The 16,323-nt window shown below is 47.2% G+C and overlaps 2 protein-coding genes across 2 annotated transcripts; both read left to right on the forward strand.

Moving 5' to 3' along the window:
* Nucleotides 1-2,877: 2,877 nt before the first annotated feature.
* Nucleotides 2,878-4,280, forward strand: FOBCDRAFT_21502 (uncharacterized protein). The gene is made up of 2 exons (XM_031176081.3): nucleotides 2,878-3,371; nucleotides 3,426-4,280. Exons 1-2 carry the CDS (start codon nucleotides 2,895-2,897, stop codon nucleotides 4,017-4,019), a joined length of 1,071 nt encoding a protein of 356 aa, XP_031047214.2. The 5' UTR covers nucleotides 2,878-2,894; the 3' UTR covers nucleotides 4,020-4,280.
* A 5,080-nt stretch (nucleotides 4,281-9,360) lies between these two features.
* FOBCDRAFT_289919 (velvet factor-domain-containing protein) lies at nucleotides 9,361-10,839 on the forward strand. Its single transcript, XM_031176082.3, has one exon. It carries the CDS (start codon nucleotides 9,372-9,374, stop codon nucleotides 10,746-10,748), a length of 1,377 nt encoding a protein of 458 aa, XP_031047215.2. The 5' UTR covers nucleotides 9,361-9,371; the 3' UTR covers nucleotides 10,749-10,839.
* The last annotated feature ends 5,484 nt before the right edge of the window (nucleotides 10,840-16,323 follow it).

The following is a 16,323-nucleotide window of genomic DNA, read 5'->3' on the forward strand; positions in this document are numbered from 1 at the left end:
CAGGAAATGAAAACGGGTCTCGAACATGACAGCTGGACGAACCATACTGGGAGTTCTGGAAGACGATGATGGCTGACGGGTACAAACAGCGGATAACGGCATTCTTCACCTACCTATGGTATCTAACCTTGTTAGCGGCAGACGCGGCCACAAAGAATCAGTCACTCGTTTACGTTTATGGCCAAACGAACGGTCCGACGGGGGTAGCGGTGAATGTGGTGATTGATGGGTCCCCGACTGTTTGAGACAATCAATGTCTCTGCTAAACTTTAGACATTGCACGGTAGCCAACGGCTGATAATGCGGGAATGAGAAAACTCGATATGGTCTTGGGGCGAAGCACGAATTGTTGGATGGAAGTTATCTCTGTTATAGTTAGACAAGCTACCAATGAATCGCGTTATTCATTTTTGAGAGTCGCTTGATGATCGGGACGTAACACATCTCGCATCGCATCAGAGGCTAGAGTTTAGCTAGGGCAGGGACTCCTTGGCAGGGGAGCAAAGCTTTTCATTGGAGAGAGCTAAGAAGCCAAGGAAATTACTTTAGGCGTTGCGGAAACCATGCAAGGTACGCGAGAAGCTCTATCGGGTCTCGGTGGAGATTGAGAGGACGCTAGAAGAGTTCAACTTGGTCTCAGGGAGTAAGAAGACTTCCGACCGTTAATCAAGCAGTCAGGGTGCCAAAAAATCTCTAGCCTAAAGGCCTACCAAGTTATAATAAACTCACCTGAGTCTTTTTATCGCTCAGGGGCCTGTCTTAGCTTGAGAACCTGAGAGCAGGCACAGTGGTGGCAGAGAATCGCTGATTAAATCAACATCACCTGAGTAACCGTCAGCGGAGAGAACCATTCCGGCACTGGCCTGAAGCTGACGAGTGCCATCTCAGTTGAAGAAACGAAACATTACGACCGGAATGAAACGAAACGGTGAGAATGAATGAACAATCTTGGAAGTCTTCAGTCGTGTGCATGCACGAACTGAACTTCAACTGACAGACCTGATCGGGAACGGATAGTCCCTCCGCAGCACCCACCCAGCACCCTCCACCCACCAATAAACCTTGGAATGAGGTGATGCCCTGAAGCGATCCTACCTACGCTAGAAATCGGTTGTAGATGCTATTTTTTGCCTTGTCGTGGCTGGATCCATGGTAATGGTGGCTGGTCCGTTATGGGGAAGCGAGATTTGACCCTCCCCTTTTCTAGTCACCTGTTCCTAAGCCTTGCCGTCTTCAGCTCGATGTCCGTTTCGACCTGGGAATACATGTGGTGTGGGAACATGCATTTTGGCTTGCGAACAGTCAATCGTGTAACCCGGAGAATATGAAAGTGTTGTATCCGTACGTGTGCATGCAATACCGTTCGGAGAATGGAGGTTCCCTCTAGGATGCCGGTAGTAAGCGGGCCGGCTTGAAACAGAATTGAACCCTAGTAACCAAAGAATGTGAATATGGACGCGTAAGGCGCTGAAGGAGGTTTCTCTTCTTCTACAATTGATGTTTTGTGGTTTGTCTGTGTATCAGGAGAGAGTTATCGGAGTGGGTGGCAGTACATGGAGATGGGTGATGGATTATTAGCAGACTTTTCACTATACCCTCCTAAACCGCATCACCGTGCAGCATTCTTTTTAACAATTTCTCCCATTCATTTTGTGTAAACTTCGCATTATTGTCCAGTTACAGTACACACCTTACACTCTAGGTGATACGGTACAGCACGCTGCATCAGGCCCAGTCAATAAACCGTCGCGCTAACAGACACTACTGCAAGCCTCGAAGGAGGGTTTAATTATCCTTGCTATTTCTTGGGTTCAAGCCATGGGCCTCTCTGCTCTTGAATTTGATTGATTCATTGATGCCTGCTCGATCCTGGTCAAAATTGACAAGCATCAAAAGCAAGGCAGGGCCTGGGCTGGAATCGTTTGTCTCCCCTCCGACTTGGCCCGCTAGAGTCAACTTGGCTGTCCTTGTAGGGGTTGTTGCTTTCTTGTCCGGCATCACTGACTCCCATTTCCCGTGATATCCACTTAGAATTCTATACTAGCATCTCTAATCAACTGGTGGGCGCCCTCTTCCTTTCCTTCGTTTTCTTTTTGCTTGCGCAGCCGTTGAGTTACAGACCTCCCTCTACTTCAGGTGCTGTTAGAGCCGCCGTCGATCACTCGTTTCTCGACCCGCCATTCATTCGTTAACTTCCATCTGTGCTCGCCAACTCCATCACTCCTTTTCGACCTACTCACGACGATCATTTTCAACCCCAGACTCAACTTCAGCTCCAACTGTAACTGCGATATACAGTCACTCGTTCTTTCTTAACATCCTGTCTCTTTTTAATAAGCACTTCTTGGCCACATCAACCGCTACCAAATTTGTGCAAGTCTCGAACACCCAGTAGCAATTCTACGGCCATCTCATCTCCCCCCTGGCAACCAATCCCATCTCGCATTTGGTATATCACGCACCGCATTACACTCATTCTCGACCATCGAGGCTGCAAGAGGACCCCCGCGAACGATTCTCATTTATCAATTGACTTCCCACTCATCGGAAGTGTCATCCGACTTGGAACCTTGCAAATTGCGCCATGCAACGACAACAATAAAGATCCTGCACCGAGAAATTGTTAAATATTGGCATTCGGCACCAATCGATTGACTCACTACCGCTACAACTATCGCTTCAGTGTGTGCTGCACTATCCAATACTGACCTACCACCACCTTTTATCGTGTCAAATTGGGCCCATCGTGGTGAAACACATTCATTCAATCTTGTGATTGTCTGTGCTGCCAATCCACTTAAAGCTGGTACACATCGCCATCAATTCGATTGCTGCACATACTTGGAATACGATTTAATACATCTTTGGCGTCTTTCGCCTCGTCGCTCGTTGCCATGGCTTCATCATCGTGGTCTGCCTCAACAACGACTTGCAGTAGGCCGAACTCCACCAGCTACCGCGCGCCCCGCTTGCGAATAGCATTATCATTTCTCCTACTCTTAGCATGTCTTACTTCTACAGTCCTAGCGGGTACTGAGACATCATCATCTTCACTCCGACATCGACGACACCATGCACTTACGATCAACAGATATGAGCTACACCGACGCAAGGATGAAGATGAAGTCAAGGAAATCGTCAACAAGGAAACCCCTTCCAAAACTGAGGGCAAATCCAAGGCAACAACTGTCACCATTCAACGTGCTGCAAAGACTGCTGCTGCGACAAACACACCTTTACCTGAAGCTTTTGATGGAAATTTGTCAGCCGAGCTTTCGACCACATCAGATAGTAACTGCCCCGCGTTTCTGAATGGAATCCTTTCCGACCCTTCTTACGAAACTTGCTACCCCCTCTCTATGATGCTCCAGGTAAGTTCCAGTCAATGGATGGCAGGCAGGTCATAAATATTGACGAAATCCCAGACGTCCCGTGGCTTCTTTGAAGCTCAGAAGCAGCTCTTGAGCATAGTCCGAGTACTCGATGCAACATGTGCTGCAAACGTCACGTACTGCACTGACTTCTTCGATGCTGCAGCGCGCAACCTCACTGCATCAGAGAACTGCAAGCAAGAATGGGAATCGGGCAACACTATCGTCAAGCAGTTCCTTTATGGCATGAAGGCCTACGAGATGATGTACAAGGCTACCTGTCTTCAAACACCCGAGGATGATATGTATTGTTACGCCAATGCTGTCACAAATACCACGACCGCCGCCAACGCCTACTTCTACTACCTACCGTATAACCTTACATTGCCTGGTAGCACCAACCCCTCATGCAGCTGGTGCATACAAGAAACTATGAACATCTTCCACGCAGCCGCTGAAGACCGTTCTCAACCTGTGGCACTCACCTACGAAAGCGCAGCTCGACAAGTGAACACTCTCTGTGGCCCAGATTTTGTCAATAGCACTTTGCCTCCAGAAGAGACCAACCTGGCGCATATATTTGCCCCGTCATGGGTTGGCTTAGTACTTACCATCGGCAGTGCAGCACTAGTCAATGCTGTGTTATAGAATATCGACCCTGAACAGCACCACCTCAGCTATACTTCCTTCACTTCTCAATTTTCGACTATTACTATTTTAATATGTTATGACTACAGATCCATATGCGGGGTTTGTATTTTCTCTTCTGATACGATGCACTTCGCATATCTTCATGACTTGATACCCTTACCAACTTCTGTCCTTTTGTTTGTTGAACCGATTCAACCTTCCAGCCTGCAGGCATGGAAGCAGACCGGCATGCAACACAACATGCTATAATATCATATTACGAGGTTACATAAATAGTTTACTCGTTTTCTGCCAAAGCTGACTTGGCACTTTTTTACTTGGTTTTTGGAAGGGGTTGATTTGGAATAGCGAGCACAGCCTGGAGTTTCTTCACAGCGGCATTCTGGTTGGGCATAGTGGGTTTATTGTTTTTTTCTCCTGGATTCAATGGATGAGCGGGTTTGGGACATGATAGATCGGAGAACTTCAAAAGCGTGACGGACTCCAAATGGGAGACGGTGGGACATGGTATCTGTGTATTACTTAGAGGAACCTCGACGACTGAGCACCCTGCTGCTAATGGTCAGTATATTGAGCACGTTTGTTAGATGTACGAAGCTCAGTGAACAACTTAGAGGAATATAGGCAGATGGAACAGACATATGCAGATGGAATAGAGACCCAAGATGCCCTATCATGCCTCATTTTTGTATCTTGATCACTTCCCCTCGCTATTCAACCGGGCTCGGTTGTGGACGTGCGAAGCCATAAGCTACACATGGGCGTTCACACGCAAGCAGATCTGCTCCTCCGTCCAGCCTAATGTTGTATACAACAAACTGGACAAGTAGCTGGCCAACTCCTAGCGCTGACGGCTGAACTATCTCATCTTGCAAAGGATCGGTCAGATCTTACGACGATTTTTACAAGGTAGCGGCCGAGATATCTTTTCCCAGTACATGATAACCTAAAATCACAATTGAGATATTGCAAACGAATATGGAAGCTAACAAAGTAATAGTGTTGGTGATCCAAGGGGGATAACTCAGCACCACCTCTCATGGTAAGGGGTTTGTTGTCAAGCTAACTCTAATGAAGCAGTTATTTCGTTTCAGTTTTTGAATGGATAGATCTTAAAGGGTTCATCAGATCATTTGGGAAGGTGCCAGACCAAGCTGTAAGTGAGCATCATCAATGCTGGGTAGAGGAGGTCTTATAGCAATGGCTATCAGTCTCTTGTTCGCTGATAAAGCCCAAACATGCATGTGCAGTGCAGTAGAGACTAGCACGGTCACTGGCCGACTTTATTGGATTAGAGCTCGTCTTCAAGCTGTTGTGGAACGTAGCCAAGCTTGATGGTAAGCCGCAGTAAGGGGATGGTGTTAATGTGAAACTGTTCCAAGGCCATGGAACTGGATGTGCACGCATGCATGCAAGAAAAGACGACGCTTCAGTAACATATGGTGTCGTCTTGGCATGTACTTCAGTTAAAATATGGTGTTTACTGTTGAATGTCTGAATGTTGAGATGTATGACGTGCGGCCCTGCCAATAATATCTGGGTATACAACGAGAACGGACGGTCATTTCCCAACATACAGAAGAAGAACAAAGAAACCATTCCTCAATTCTCTATCATTGAGCCGTTTCGTGGGTGATATGCCATTATGAAACAAGCCCAGATAGCAGGATTTCTTGGTGCTCATGATGTGCTATCACCAACAAGGTGCATTCCCCTTCAATGCGTAGGAGCCAATCGCAGGCTAGCTCTGACGGACAAGCTGCAGGGTGGTCAATTAAGCTTACAACGACTTGTCAATTTTTCATTCTGATTGTTTAGGTCTGTTGTGTGTCGAAGACTTGGTTGAAGGTCCGAGCCCGTGTCCGTACAAAAGAGTCTGCTAGCCTGTAGCCACGGAGATGGCGTCTTGGTTCGCGTATCTCAACGAATAATATTGTGCATCATGCTGTGACCGAAATGTAGCCAGCAGGATTGAAAGTTCAAAGCTGAATGGCGTGGAAACGACGAATTACCAGACGCGTCCTAGCTTGCTTGTTTGCCCACGCTCCGGGTCCGTGGAGCACCATATCCATGGATCGAGCAGACGATACCTATCACTGCACATCACCGATATGTGTTTCTAACATGATGGAAGCCATTGGGGAGGAGGCGGAGGTAAGTCGCCGGTTTTCATTTTGAGGTTATAGTTTTTGATGGCCAATGACGATGAGCGTTGTACTTCAAAGGGAGAAAGGAACCTTTAGCCGCACGTCTAACTTGAGGAGTGGAGGCGATTGTGTTGGCATCTTGGATCGGTGAGTGCTGATAGAATGCTCGTATGTAGTAATTTCACAGGTTTGGCTCTCGCCACTCAGACGACATGCATGCCTCGTTGCGGGGAGGCGAGGTCCTAGTTCCGGATATGCATGTGCAGTCAGCAGGCTTAGTTCAATGTAACAATATCGTCCCTGCAGAGAAACTTGTCAGCAATGTTAAAATCGCTTGAGATTTCTGCTCAAGGCGCCCAGGTTGTTATACTGCATGTCGACGCACATATCTGCGCTACAAATACAGCGTCGAACTCAGCTTATGTACATACCAGAAGTGAATGACTGCCACGAATAAGAGACCTCCGGGGGAGCTCCCGTCGAAGAGGCCAATGAAAGTTATTCCCGTTGAAGAAACGGTACGGAACGCAGTACAAGGGAAGCCAGCCTGGGTTGTTACCATGATCTCAACAAAGCCTGACGAAGCGCGGTGGCGCTGAAACTCAGTTCAAGTCCATGCACTCAAAGATTAAAAAGCAATTTGACCTGGCCAGCATATTGACTCGTTCCCTTTCGAAATGCTGAACGGGATACAAATGGTCGGTATTCGACATAGACATCGCCAGAAGAGCCGAGAGCCTGCTTCATCACTTCGATAGCAGAAGGAAAGAGGTTTGTAAGTAAGAAGCTCAACGGCACGGATACTAAAACTCAAGATAGATGTAATCAACGACTCCAGTCTTTGACTGCTGGTGTGGACGGGTGACAGTTGACAGGTTGCTGGCTAAGGGAAGAGATGCTAGGTATTTACCTTAATTAGACATTAAAGAGTCTAACAAGCATGGTTGAGATTCCTCGATAAGATGCAACTTGCCGATCTCCCTTTTGACTTTCTTTATTCGGTTTCTTCGATCCAAGTAAGGTATTAGGTAGCTTACCCGAGCTTGGGAAGGGCACAGACCTAAATCGATCTTGTTGACATCTTGTCCCCGTGGGTGCCTTTAGCCAGCCAGATTCAGCCCTGGAACATCCTTTAAGCTACCTGAGGTTAGCAAACCAAACTAAGGGATGCGATTCACGATATTTCCATCCACTGATCTCCATCCCCCTGTGTGTTTCTGCTGCCCTGCAGGGAATGCAATGCTTCGATGATCGACCCACTCGAGGTCCACATATACCCATCATGAGCTGGCGTGCGATGCCCGCTTGAGAGCCAAGATCCCAGACTGGCACTTTGCTGGCGGAGGCTGCATTTGTTAGCGTGCACTCAAGATCGAGTAGCTTGAGAGTTCATAAATACAATGATTTCAAAGATGGCCTATGACAGAGAACGTTTGCGCGACCACAGCTACGACAACGCAGTGGACAGGAGAGTCCAGAGTATCTATACACCAAGCCATGCCCTCGATACCGATCTGTTTCCCCGGCCGATACTTGGTGATTTGCATAAGCCCCGTGCTTTTTAGGCCTCTTTTAATACTTGTAGATGCGCGAGTGCTTGGTACGTAACATGCAGGCCTCTATCTGCGGCCGCATGGCAGGTCAAAATTCCCTTGCAAGCATCCATCCGCTCAGCTCACTCACCTACATGCCGACCTACCTAGTTGCTTTTACTGCATTTAGCGACGCAATTTTTTCTTATTACATACTTTACCTGACCATGGGTGCTCCATTTGCATCTCGTGCCTAGTATTGGCTGTGATCCGAGGCCAGGTAGCGGGAGGCGAGTGCTAATGGGTGCTTTTTGGTTTTTATGCCCAAGACTTTTTCATGTCTGTTGGTAGGCCAGGCAATGGCAAATATTTATTAATAATCCCACCTCCCCCTGTCATACTCAATAATCTCTGGCTTTTCTTGCCATCACCTGAGAACTTGTGCTTGCGAGGTCTCATTTTGTACAATATCTTCAACTGCCACCGGTCAGCCCTTTTGTTTTCTGACATCCGCATTTGGCAATTGTCGAAATCGACGATTTTGGGTTTGATCTTACAAGGCATACATACTCCTGGGTGGCTTTCGTTTCAGTTTTTTCCGATTTATTGCCTCTCAAAGCTCAACAATATCTCTTCTGCCATTGGTCCTCCGCCAACAATACACAGGCGGGAATCTTGGTTGCTTCCTGGTTCTCCAGTGCTTGGGAGTTTCCTTCGTTTTGACTTTTGCCTCAGCCGTCTGAAACCTTTGGACTCGAACCATTTTATTCCGCTCTCGACTGAGGCTGGAACGGCTTTACGCTTAGGGTCGTCGTCCCTTCAGCTACTTCACCTCCGGGTCCTTGTTTTCTATTCCATAGGCATGGTGTTTGCATTGTGACGCTAAACAGCTCTATACCCTCGCGTTCTGACCTATATTTATTCACCCGCACGATAGCGTTGCTATCCTTTTCCCTCACGCAAAGTCTCGCGTTCTCTAGAGCCGTCATATTCCCCGTTAGAACCAGGCTTAGCAGAGACCAAATCCGGCTTCTTTGTGGGTGTGGCTGCGAGCTCGCCCACATCCCTCACGTTTTCCATCAATACACAGCAGAAATACGGCTGCCCACGGCCTCTCATTCTACAGCCCTCTTCCTCCAAGTCTTTTACTGCATATGAGCCTGTATTTCCTTTGCTACCTCTGTCTTCAACCCGGACATTGTTGTGGGCTTGGCCGAGATTCTCCCACTACCCCCGGCCGTTGGCCAGCCTGCTAGTCTCACCCAAAGAAAGGCTTTAATCGATCTGAGTCAATAGCGTCCTTTCAGACCGCTAGGAGTCCATTGAGGCTACACGCCTTTGACTACACCAGCCTTCATCCACTCCCCCCATCGTCTATCTGGTCAGTGGAACCGCCCGCATTCCGTCTTACAGCCGGCTCCCTGGAAGTAGTGGACTATTGGGTCCTTCCCGCTCTTTTCTTCCCTTTGGCTTGGCTGATCCTATTCTCTTATTGGACGCTACCGAAAGGGTTCTGTACTGAGTACCTGGGTATAAGTTAGCTGTTGATGCAACCGATCTAAGCCGCCACTGATCCTCCACTAATAAGCTCGACACTGGCGTCTCTCTTTTCCATCCATCTATGTTGATGGTAGTCCTTCCTGGCTGCACCGGAATATTCCACAACGTTCATGTCTCTAACAGCTGTCGAGACCGCCGCGCGAACATCACAGCGGCTGAACGCGATGCCACAGACCATGCCGGAGGCCATGCCACATCCACACCCGACGACAATAATGAATTGGGCACCGGACACACATCATCCTCCTCGGGGTCCAGCTCGCTCTCACTATGACCAACACCTGTATTCTCCGGTGGGTTTACTCACCGTAGGGCCCGATCATCGTCGTCCTTCACAGCTGCAGCATCATCAACACCCGCGAACTGGCCATGTTTACCAACCGAATGAGATGCCGGGCTCTGTGCCTCAAAACCAACCTCATCATCCTCTTCATCCACTACCTGGGCTATATGCTACTGATCCTACAGCTGGACAGCAAGCCCGTCCACCGCAAGCTCCATCTACCTTACGTCTACGGAATAGCGAAATGCTGGACCACGTGCAAGGCCACCATCCAGTATATGCGCCGAGACTGCACTCGGTGTCAGAGGATCAACCGCCCGCCTTCGTACATGGTCAGCATAGACCATCAATCGATATGTGTGCCGTTCCTCCCTTTACAGAGTATCACTTCAATCCGGCTGCTACAACCAATGGTGGGCCGCCTCATTCGAATAGTCCTATGGTATCTCCAGCTGAACCGAGGCCTGATCATATGAAGATACCCGATATTCTTACCACTGGCGAGGGAAGTGGCGGTAGGATGAGCGCGAACAATCGCTCAGGCGATGTCCGCTTTAGGCTCCAAATACGGCAGCAACCAATTGCGGCTCGATCATGTGGATTCGGGGAGAGAGATCGGAGAGTAATCGATCCGCCGCCAATCGTTCAGCTTCTCATTGAAGGTGCCAATCTCACGAAAGAGGAGACAGTAAAACATCTGCGCTATCCCCACTACGTGATGAGCTGCTCTATTTACGATGAATCTGGGTCCCGTGATGCCTCGTTCATGCCTGAAGAGTATCGGCAACAGCGCCGACTCATGGGCTTATTAGTCAGTGCCCCGTTCGTTGGCAAGGATGAACATGGCGAGGAGGGTTGCTTCTTCTGCTTTCCAGACTTGTCCTGCAGAACTCCTGGCTCATTTCGCCTTCATTTCGCCTTGGTCAAAATTGACCCAATCCGTGCAAAAGAGGTGAAGCGCTTCCCGACTTTGGTTGACGATAAGAGCGATGTTTTTACTGTTTATACAGCAAAGGACTTTCCTGGGATGCAGGCCAGCACAAAGTTGACCAAGCGACTTAAGGAGCAAGGCTGTATTATTTCTATCAAGAAGGGAAATGACCGGTCTAAAAATGCTAGGAGTCACGACGATTCAAGCGACGGAGAGCAAGATGAGGGCGAAGCTTCGTTGCAAGGAAAGCGGCGACGCCGTTCGGCGCGATAGTGAACACACAGCATATAATATATAGGGCGTTCGATGTGTTTTCAAGGCAGGCAATTTCGGGTCATACACGTACACGGATGGGACAATATGGCGCTATATTGATTGACGATGCTACCTGGGTGTTTCTATACTGCGCTACAGAATGAAGGTTGTTCTGATGTGCTCATTATACCATGGTTTGCGTTTGTTTCAGCAAGGCATGCTTCAGTTAAAATAGTTTCAGCATATAAGTTGATGTTGAGAAGGGGTACTGTGCCTGTATCACAACTTGTGGGATAAAAAGAACATATATTCTCCTTCTCTTCTTGAATGTTCCCTTGTTCTCGCCAAGAACCCCAAATGCCCGTTAGAAATCGCGACTCCTCTTGAGAATGGTCATATATGGCTCAACGGAGCAGATCACATTCGACCGCCGATGCATGATAGCTAAGAAGTCGACCCACAACCAACAGGATTCATTCACTTCTAGCATTAAGCTTCTGTGAACAACAACTTTGACATTAGCCGGGTCGTCTTGTCCCTTGCAGCCAGGAGGCGTAGATACTCCCGTTACATGATTGTTATTCCTTTGCATGGCCTCTGGGTTTGTCCCAGTACCTAGACGGGTCAAGACCAGATTGGGATGATTGAGTAAGAGCAGTTTATGGGTCACAAGTCATAGTCGCATTCCAGTATAACATTCGGACCCAAACCAGATGTTTCCGTGTGCGTCCACGAAGAAAGTTGTGCGGTAATTTGTTTCTCATCAAAGTTCAACTGCATGACCGCTCGCTGGGGAGGTTTTGATGTTTCTAATGCAGTGACTGGATCAATGAGCTTGTGCAAAAGTGGCAAAATGCGTGCAACTTGTTGAATATGACAGGTCAAGTTGACTATTACTTGACAGGATGTCAAAGTGAGATCTCGCGAACGAGGAAAGATCCGATGACAGAAAACTTTGTGACCTGGCAGCGTTATCCTTTGTCGCTAAGCTCAACGTTCTTTGATTGCCCAACTGACTAGGAGGGCATCCAAAAGATTGGCACCACACCACTTCGCTGAGCTGATCGACAACTAGCATCATGCTGAACCATCTCGGAAGAGGAGAGTTGGTCGTACTAAGCAAGCTGTCTATCTCACCTTCACAGATGTCAAAATTGGCGTATCAGCCTTTTTCAGGCGGCTGTCCTTGTTAAATGCACACCTACTCGATCAGCGCATGTCAAACAGAACCTTGGTTAAACATTAGACAGTTTCAGTCGCTGCTCAATAACCCATCGTTGTTGGAATATTACTGGGCCTCATACCACCAATTTCTGCTATTATTCTGTCACCCGGGTCATGCAGTCCGGAGGTAGGCTCCGCCGTTGCGATGGCTTGGGGCTACCCGCTTTACAGACTGCCATTGAGACAGTGACCCGTGAAAACATATACAGTACATACATGCATAGCCACCACCGAAAAGTGGTTGAATCCGATGCGGGAACTACGCAAGCTCCCGCATCTGTTAGATATCGTGAAAGCTCCGTTATCTGATCTCGAGTGAGCCAGTCAACTAGTTAAACCGGAGAACGCTTGTAACGGCAAGTCTCTGAGAGTACTGCATTGCTTCCTTAGGGGGAAATATTTTACGACACCCAATCTCGTACCTTGACGACGGATGTCAGAATAAGTACAAAAAGTGAGACCTTAGACTCGTATAAGAAGCAGACTCTTGCAAGCAAGTTTCGTTGTTTCCAGCTCGGGCTGCAGCCCTCGGCCGATCCCGGAGAAGGGCATTGGAGATGAATCTCCGGAGAAATCGTGCTGTAGCATTCCACAGGTTGATGATATGTGAGTGACAAGCAGAGACAAATCTGACATGGTGTTTTCTGAATCACTGCCATTGCCGATCATGCCAAGGCCCGGAGAAAGACAAGGTTTTGAGACGCATCTTTGATCCAGCAACTCATCCCTCGTGTCGCCTCTCGGCGCTGCCCCTCATCATACAAGCCTCAGCTCAACATGGTACGGTACATGTGTCTTCCTTGTACATGACTAGCATGGTACTGTACTCTTGCTGGCATCGTCAACTCTCACAGATCTCTAACGGTGTCTTGATCGATTTTGTGACGAATCGAGCTAACTAGCAACAACAGATTCGTTGCCAACGTTGCGTTAGCTGACATCAACACATCAATCCTTAATATGCCAGAGCTCAAGACGCCCTCAGAGTCCAACTGCTGAGACCTAAAACTCATTCTTTCTCCTCCCCTTTCTAGCTTCTCCTATCGTGTCCCTGTCTACAGAGTGGATGCTGGATCAGGCCGTGAAGCTTGGCATGCGAGGAAAGCTGTAGTCTTTTTCAAAGCACTGGACGCTATAACGAATTATTTCGTAAGTGTTCGACAAAGAAAAATGTCAACACACCATTCCTGGCTACTGGCTCAGCCTCCTGACATATCATATGGTCCCACAGGGCACAGCATGTAGGGGAAAATTGTGTTTATCATGTTAGCACACGGCGAAGTCTTCTGCATGAATAATGTCTCAAGCAAACCCATTTGGAATAAACCGGCAGCACTAGTATCCCTCCCGTACGCTACGCATTACCGATTACGTGCTTCTGACTACATCAACTGAGGTTGTCTCAGAATGCATTGTAAAAGTGGCTGTCCGGTTTTGGTGTGAACGGCTTGATATCGAGATTTCCCACAGCTTTTACTTTTATGCACACCGGCGTAAAAATTACTTCTGGCAAGCGTCTAGTTATGTCCATGAGACGATTTGTTGGAATTTGGCGTCGATCTACCACCTCCACATAACGGTGAGAGAAGGTCTTGTCTGAGACGTCCGCTAACTCTCGAGAGAACTTATACAGAAAACGGAAGATATCCCTCGTCAGCTGTAGAGAGCCAACAGGTCATGAGCATGTCTCTGACCGAATAATACAGGCTTACATGATAATGCAACCAACAGATGTTTAGGGGTTCATACCATGGACATGCTCTTCAAGCAACAATATATGCATGAAATTTCATGTGGGCTCATAACTGGTCCAGTACTATACCAGAAATCTCCGTCTTTAATGGCATGAAATGGTATGTTGGTGGCTTTGATTATGTTCTTACTCATCAAATGGACGGAACAAAAATCATGCAACCCTATTTTCGTACGCAGGACTGAGTAAATTTATCACAGCTAGCATGCAAAACAGCTGTCATAGGTAAGGTAACTTAGTTAGTGAAGTATAGTTGGGTAAATAAACTAGACTGGAGAAAAGAAATCCTGAAAAGCCTTATAAAAATCTAACCTTAAGAAGGGTTATTTACTTAGTGTAGTGGTATAAGGCTTACAGTAGTTTGTAAAAAGGCCAACTAGCCGTGATGAATTTACTCAGTACCTACGATAGTCCTGAGAACATGTCACCGATTGTGGCTAAACCAGGACAACATCTACTGAAATAGCATGCTTTACGAAATTTATGAGAAGAGTTAATTTCAGGAAACACAGCCACGAATCTATTCAGGCAGTGAACTTTGAACTCATAGCAACCCAGCACAATCTGGTATGATTGCTATTCATGGTAACAAGGCCAGCTCTCACATCCTACAAAGAGCAAAACTTGAAAGTAACCTCTCTGCAACAATCGAAACTTAATTCTGATCCAACTTGGACACTCACCTTCAGCATTATTACTGTATACAGGGTAGGCAATTCTTAATTATGGACAGGTTAACCTTGAAATCCTTTTGAGTGACGCAGACACAACCATTCAATATAGAAAACTAGTGTTCACGCTGGCTTCTTTAAATGCATTTGTGGTTGATCCGAATGATGTACTGTTTGATCTATTATCTAAACCTCTCTTCTGGACTTGATGTAGGAGTGGGGGTTGAATACAATGCCTTAACTAACCAATCGAAGATCGAGAAGCTAGACGGCGGCTACCTGCATCCATTTGCCTAGCATGTGTAACTTTCGTACAACTTGAAGTATGTTCAGAATGACGATGGAGTCACGGCTCCAATTGCCTTCTTTGAGGCATATCCGAATGACGAGTTGACATCTAACCTATCATTAAAGCTCACGTAATGATGAACGGGCCTAGTGGTTTGAGACATCTTGAAAGGATCAATCAGACTGGTGCAGTTCGTAAATATCAAATAACCCGGTGATCGCCATCGATTTTTTTTTCAGTCAAGAATCAGGAAATTACCATAGATATAGGGCTCAGTAGATAGGTGAACAGTGAGCTGGATCCCAGTGTCTCCATCCAGTTAACATTTTATGTGAATAAAAAGTAAACTTGCTAGCACGATAGCAAGCTGATATCTCACATTTGTGTGAGGACCGGTGATTTAACGGATGCTCGTTCAGGGTAGATCTCTATTAGTAGAGGTATTGGGTTTCCTTGCGAAGTTGGTTTGGGCATGGCTGAGAATATTGGTATTGCATCTCTACTGTTTCAACTGAATAAAGTCCATAACACTAGCTAGTGGATGGTTACTGACTTCCCCACGCTCCTTGATATGAACAAAGAACGAGGCCTCGAAATCACTCGCGGAATAGTCGGGTGTTCCATGGCACACTTGCCGCTGATGAAGGAGAAGAGACATCAACTCCAATGTGGCAGCTGGTGGTGAGGAGTAGTTACAGAAGGAATATACGCATTAACCAATACAAGCCAGCTAAACAGTCTAATTGAGAGTTTCCCTTTAGATAATCTCCGACATAACGTAGATGCTTAGTTCAACTCGGGGGCAGCGATTCATAGAACAAAGCCTGTTACCTTTCAGGTTTTTGTTATATTAGCAAGGGGAGGCAATAAAACTTAGGATCTCTATCTTAAGTGACAAAAAGACATATGCAAAGTTAGTATAATTTAGTCTAGATTTAGCAAACCCCAGATTAGGTATTTCTGGCACCTTGGCTCAACGCCAGAATTTTTCTTGCTCCCTGGAGATTAGCCAGTCTTCCAAGTTGAGGAGCTGAAGAGAAGTCGACCGTTGACAACGCTCCCTTGATTAACAAGCAGGGAGAATCCTGGAGCGTTTCAGGTCATTCCGGTGGAGCTTTAGGTAGTCCTCAGCAGCCAAGAGAAAGGTAGAAGCCACGCGAGATTCTCTTTAATAGCCCAGATCAATCCAATAGTTTTCGACCTCGTGCTAGGAGTTAGTGGCGCAATCAACAACACGCAGTTATGAGTGATATTCGGATACCGCTTGGAGGCTCAACGGAGGGAAACGAAAACGAAAAAGGTCTTTGAGTGAAGGCAAGGATACACTGTTTGTTTCTCTGATCCCAGTTCAGGTTGCTCCAGGGTTGAAACACCCGCTCCGTTTCGCGGCCATAAGTAATAGTACAAGGGTTTCCTGTGTTGCTCATGACAGCCTGTACTGAGGGTTGAAGGGTGACAAATTGTGGAAGTCGCTGTTCAGAATGAGGTGGCAACAACATATAAATGACTATCGAATTCTCAAGTGAACTAACCGTCAATAGTCATAGTCGTTGATCGCCCGAGGACCATCTCGATCATCCAGATTAAGCCCATGGCTCTACCCCTGCAACACCAGTAAGATCCCTGCTGTTTCAGACCAGGTCAAGATCTGCAGGC

Source organism: Fusarium oxysporum, chromosome III (assembly GCF_013085055.1).
Source record: "Fusarium oxysporum Fo47 chromosome III, complete sequence".
Taxonomy (NCBI): Eukaryota; Fungi; Ascomycota; class Sordariomycetes; order Hypocreales; family Nectriaceae; genus Fusarium; species Fusarium oxysporum.

Excerpts from the sequence above, each read along its gene's own strand:
- FOBCDRAFT_21502 (XM_031176081.3), top strand. The coding sequence starts at position 2,895 with ATGGCTTCATCATCGTGGTCTGCCTCAACAACGACTTGCAGTAGGCCG. Across the intron at positions 3,372-3,425 it reads CCCTCTCTATGATGCTCCAG|ACGTCCCGTGGCTTCTTTGA; the intron begins GTAAGTTCCAGT and ends ACGAAATCCCAG.
- FOBCDRAFT_289919 (XM_031176082.3), top strand. The coding sequence starts at position 9,372 with ATGTCTCTAACAGCTGTCGAGACCGCCGCGCGAACATCACAGCGGCTG.